General features: G+C 34.8%; 1 protein-coding gene across 3 annotated transcripts in view; it reads left to right on the plus strand.

Annotated features, from left to right (window-relative positions):
* The window catches only part of Wdsub1 (WD repeat, sterile alpha motif and U-box domain containing 1), a 51,518-nt gene that overhangs the window by 37,557 nt on the left and 7,888 nt on the right, over window positions 1-6,073 (plus strand). For all 3 annotated transcript variants that reach the window (XM_010606790.3, XM_019204979.2, XM_010606791.3), the window contains one exon: window positions 1,179-1,319. In XM_010606790.3, coding sequence (XP_010605092.1) covers window positions 1,179-1,319 — 141 coding nt within the window. The remainder of the gene's footprint in view (window positions 1-1,178; window positions 1,320-6,073) is intronic.

Here is a 6,073-nt window from a genome sequence, read left to right on the forward strand (position 1 = left end):
TTTTTTTTTTTTTTTTTTTTTTTTTTCCCAATACTGGAGATTGAACTTGGTCACATAGCGGGCAGCAAGTATGTTCCACTGAGCAACATCCAAAGTCTTTTTTATTTTTATTTTTTGTTTTGAGACTAAATTTGCCTAGATGGGCCTTGAACTTGATTGTCTTGCCTCAGGCTTCCAAGTAGCTGGGATTTCATGCTTGTGCCACTGTGCTAAGTGAAACCCCAATTTTATAGTGGGACTGTAAATAACTAGCCCAAGAGGAAAACACTGTCTTTGTACTGGTTAGGAAACAAACCTACTTTCTGCCTGGAAAGGATGACAGTATCTCCATCTTTCAAGGACATTTGCAAATATCCTTGAAAAGATTATACAAGACAAAGATGTCATAACATGTATAAATCCATTGGGAATTACTTCTCAACAAAGAAAGCTGGTTTAGCTTTTGATAGTTACTATGAAGCATTTTGAAATATAATTCTTCTACTCACTCCACCCCATAACATCCAAGCTAAAGTGGAACTGTGAACTAGTTCTAAAAATATAAAGTCAATAACATTAATCTTCCTAAAATTAGTTAACACTAGACTTCCTGAAGTTAAAAATGAAGGTAATTTTTTAAAATTAAACAACTTATGCATACAATTTTGGACAGATAAACTTTGTGATTGTGTTCCATGTAATCAGCAGTATATTGTTTCTTTGTTTGAATATGTAATGTGGATTTGTATACTGTTAAAAACTGATTTTTAGGAATTTTTATGTAAGCAAAATTTTTAAAATGTTTTGTGGTTCTGGGGATCAAACACATGACCTTGCATATGTTAAACATGTGTTCTACCAGAGGTATCTCCATAGCCCATTTTGTATAAATAAATTAGCCAATAATAATGAGTCTTTCCTGACTTTGTGGAGTATTTTAGTTTCTGGCAGTCTGAAATTCTTAAATTTCACAATCTAAGGTTGTTTAAAATAAGCTATCTACTAGCTGCTGGCATACTTTAACCAAAGTGTTCTATATTTATTGCAAAGATCCATAAAGAAATCTATTAGGAAAACATTTCTACCTAGTAAGATGTATCAGGAGGTTTTGGTTTTAGTAGATAAAATCTCCTTTATTTGCTGAACAGTTACATAAAGATTACTAGTTCTCCAGACCTAACAGAACAATTTCTTTTCAGAATCTCTAGGGCTGCGTAGTAAAGTGCTTAGAAAAATTGAAGAGCTCAGGACCAAAGTGAAATCCCTTTCTTCTGAAATTCCTGATGAGTTTATATGTCCAATAACTAGAGAACTTATGAAGGATCCTGTCATTGCATCAGGTATGTGTGATGGCTCCTAAATTGTGGGGTGTGTGATGTGGTAAATGAGTAAGTAGTGTAGAGAGTTCACAGAAGTTTGCTTAGGGAATTTTCAGACTTCCTGTATTACTTTGCCTTTGGTTATTTTCAATAACTCATTAGACTTGGATGGAATGAACATTATATACTTCATAATAAATGAAATTGAATAGATTTAGAGTTGAGACAAAAGGGTTAAATTTTAAAGTTTTACTGAAACTTGTGAAATGTGTGTTTAGAATGTAAAGTACCATTTTTTATGGTAGTCTGTGGAGCTCTCTCATGTTTTTCATGAATGTAAACCACTATATAGAAATAAGAATTTAAAGATTATGAAGTTGTGACACTCCACATTAATTTCTAACCACTGTCTACATACACAATTTTATTGTGCTTTTTTTTTACTTTGTCCTAACATTATGTACATTTCTGAATGTAGATTTAATCTACATATATTTCATTTGTAATAGTTTTGTTACTCTGAGCTACATTGTGTTTTGAGTGTATATATTGGCAAATCTCTATGTTGCAAATTCCATTGTGTTGATACCTTGGTACATGTTTCTGTTGTTATTACTTTGGAGTTTGCATGGGATAAATGCCCCAAAGCACAATGACTCAGTCAATATTTTATGAATATGAAAAAGAATACTAATATATTTTGTTATTAGATTTTTTCAAGAAAATAAACCAGTTTAAATGACTACCAGCAATATATTTAAGTATACCTGTTTTCCCACAACCTTGTGATGAGTGAATTTTATAACTTTATTTATTTTTGTAGTTTAATAGTTAAATGGTGTTCCTTATATTGCTAGGAATGCGGTGATTTTTTTTTCTGCATTCTTTCTGTCCTTTTTGTACTGGATATTAGCAGTCTTTTCAGTCTGATACGTGAAAACTAATTTCAGGTTCCATTTCTCAGAGTAAAACTGAGTTTGAGAATCTTTTCATATTTTAATCATTTATAATTTTCTTAGGTGACATCTTATACATAAAATTTAATTCAAGTTCAATTCCTTTATTTCACTTTGTCTTCTTTCATAAGAAATATACACAGGAGGCATAGTTAAACCACTGAACAGCCAGACTGCCCGAATCTGTTTCATTTCTTACTGTTACATATGGAAAGTTATGTTTCCTCAGGTACAATATGGGGATATTAATACTTAAAGAATTCTTATAAGAATAGTGTATGTTGGGAACTTAAAATAGTACCTGCATATAATAAACACTCAAATGTCAGCCATTTTTCTTTCAGGCTGTGAAATTTTCTGTGACTATTAGCAGTGGCTACATATCTTTAGTTATATCCGGACTCTTGTCTTCACTTGAAGGGAACTTGAGTTAGTTTAATCAGGCATGGTTGTTGATTTATTAAGTGTTAGGCTCAGGAAAAGCTGGCATCAGAACTGGACTGCAGTCATGGTTCTGTCTCATCTATTCAGAGGCTTCTGAATTTCACTTTCCGTGAAGTTCACATGTTCTGTGGAATATGCCTTTTCCACATGATAGGAAAACATGACCCCAACAGGTGCCACATTTTACATTACTGTGCTTATGAACTTGAGACAGATCACTCACATAAAACCCAAGAGAAAGGACTCCATGGCTTAATCTGAGCTAGGACTCTGTCCTAGTAGTGCTATATTTCCCCCCAAAATAAGACCTAAACCAAAAAATAAGCCCTAGTATGATTCTTTCGGGATGCTCATAAGCCCCAGATTTCAGCCAGATGGACACATTTAGTACATTTATTGTAACACATGCAGACGTATTAAATTATAAAATATTAACATGTAATTAATATAAATATTGATGCGAATTACAATTATTTGTAAATACCCAAGCAGGCACCTTTGGACTAGAGGTAAATGCGTATGTACAGATGAACTTGAGACTTAACTGACAAATGACCAATCAGAGTACAGATACAACACACAGCATGCACACATGGACGTGGTTGTGTCTCAGTCTCCGTATTCAGTATGCTGTGTGTTGTAAAGGGTGTACCCATTTCACTCATGTGAAATAAAGAACACTTTCTGAATTTTGGTGCTTGCAGTTTTTCATTGCTTTTGTGTGGACCACCATTCTTTTTTGTTTTTTGTAACCTGGGACCTTGCGCTTGCATAGCAAGCAGCAGGACCACTGAGCTAAATCCCCGGCTGGACCATCATTCTTGTCATTTTTGTTGCTACATCTATGGTGTAAGTCTCCAATTCACACTTGATTTAATGATAGATTCAAGGGAGTAATATTTTGACCCCCAGACAAGATGAGTACAAAAAGAAAGAGCCCCCTTTGAGTATAAGAAAGGAATTTTGGAGGACTCTCAGAGCAAGACTCGTAACGCTTTCTGCAAAAAGAAGTTATTGGATCTCTAAATGGTCTAAAAATGGCTGGCAGAGTATGATGAGCTTGGTCAGCAAGTGGACCAGGGAAATGCTGAGAAGCTCAGGTGTGGATCAGGTCACCAACTGTTACTTATTGAGCTGAAAGACATCATCTGTGGTTCAGTTGCCGACAGGAGAGCAAAGGCTTTGGTTGTGCACAGGGATTATATTCAAGGGTTTGTCCTGGCAGTGGTATTGCATTTTGAAATATCCCCAGAATTCAAAGCATCACAACATTGGCTGATTTGCTTACTTCTGCAAAATGATCATCTCTATGTAAGAAGATGAACAACACTGTTCAAGCTGGAAGGCACTGAATTAATAAATGTGTAATTGCATTCATTTCCTTTGTTGATGGCATTGACTTTCTAAATACCAACTCTCCAACATGATAGCTGTGGATAAAACTGCAGTGTTTATGGGCCAAGGATCTCAAACTACAATTGATCAGGGGCACAGTGCCTCACCAGTGTACATTCCCTCCTCTAGTTACAAAAATGCAAGTATTACCTGTATTTTGGCAGTTCATCTGAATGAAAGAAAGCCCCACCTCTAATCACTAAGGGCAAGGAAGACAAAATTGAATGTGTTTGACATTTATGTTCTTGAAACCAAAAAGGCCTGGTGCACACAGGCAGTTACAAGGAAGTGGGTTGATTTAATGCTGCTGCTTCTTTTGTGAAGTAAAGAGGTCTGCTATTCTGGGATTCAGCTAGCCCTCAAAGTGCTAAAGATATGAACAACTTCCTGAGAAAATAGAGCAGATGATTCTCAGGAATGACAGGTTATCTCCAGACTTTGGGTACTGCAGTAAACAAGCCATTCAAGGACCATTTACACATGAAAATCAATGACTACCCTGAAGATAGAATGGAGAAACCAGCATGGAAACTTGTTGAAGCCTAGCCTGTAGGAGGTTGGGTTTAGTAAGGACTTGGGTGAAGAAATCATGGGATAAAATCACTTAACAGCTGTATTGCCAATGCACTATGAGCATGCTGTAATGTATGGATGGACAAGAACCCACTTACAGAGAGCTTTATTGCTAAACGAGAGATTGGGGCCAGTGGTTCTACAAAAAAATGGAGTCACAAACTCAGGGCAGAATTTGTAGCTTGGAGAGTATTGACAGTGTTCCAGAAGGAGATGATGTGACTGTATTTCAATAAATGTAAGTTTTTGCACATGAAAATGTAAGCCATCCCATGAAAATAAGCCCTGTTGGGTCTTTTGGAATAAAAATTAATAGACTTCGTCTTATTTTCAGGAAAATATAGTAGTCCACTACAGGAATATGATTTGTCAGCTGAGGAGAGCAGGGTCATATATAAACAAGGTGACATCATAGGAGAATAATGGTAGAGAGGCATTTCCCAGGAAAGGGTCTGTGTGACTGACCTAAAAGTATCACTAGAAACATTTCCCTTGTTTTTTATATCTTTAATTTCTGAGTAATTTTTGTAATTACAACTTAAATTTACAAGTTGTTTGATTAGCTTTGAGGCTGTTTTGAAAGAAAGGTATCTTTTTTTTTTTTTTTTTTTGGTATGGATCAAAAAGAATTGGGGGATTTGAGATTTTCCTTGAATGTTTGTTAATAGTTAATGTTGGTAAAATTTCACTGGAAATTTGTAACAGTGTCTCTTTGGTTGCAAAATTTCAACACTGTAGATGTATCAGTACGTAATGCTGCCAGTATATCATTGTATAGCTGTCACACTTACTGGTGGTCTAGTTCAAATAATACATGATATTGCTATCCAGGATGATAGTCACTACCACATGTCGTCTCGAATGTGAGAACCTAAATGTTTTAATTTTGATTAAATTCCAGTAGCATGTGTCTGCTTTATTGGACAGTGCAGTTCTGTAATCTTTTTGATATAATTTGTTGAATTATAGTTCACACATAGTAAAATTCCTTTTAAGTGCACAACTTGGTGAGTTTTTATATATGTATACATTTGTACATCCATCATCTACTCAAGATAAAATTACCATTCTAGAAATTTCTCTTGTGCTCTTTGTAATCAGTCCTTTCATTCTACTGTAACCTTCAGTAACCACTTTTTTAGGGGCACTATGGATTGATTATATTTACCTTTTTGGAATTTGGTATAAATGAAATCATTATGAACTCTTGTGCCTGGCTTCTGTTTGGCAAAATTTTTTCTGATTTATCTCATTGCATGTATCAGTAACTTGTTTCTTAATGTTCCATTGCTTTAGAGATGTCATATTTAGCCATTAACTTAACGGACTTTTATGTCTTTTTCATTTTTGTGAGTATGGTCTAAGCAGAAATAATTTTTTTTTTTTTTTTTTTTTTTTTTTTTTTTT

Source organism: Fukomys damarensis, unplaced genomic scaffold, assembly GCF_012274545.1.
Source record: "Fukomys damarensis isolate Sample0158 unplaced genomic scaffold, DMR_v1.0_HiC HiC_scaffold_26, whole genome shotgun sequence".
NCBI classification, from domain to species: domain Eukaryota; kingdom Metazoa; phylum Chordata; class Mammalia; order Rodentia; family Bathyergidae; genus Fukomys; species Fukomys damarensis.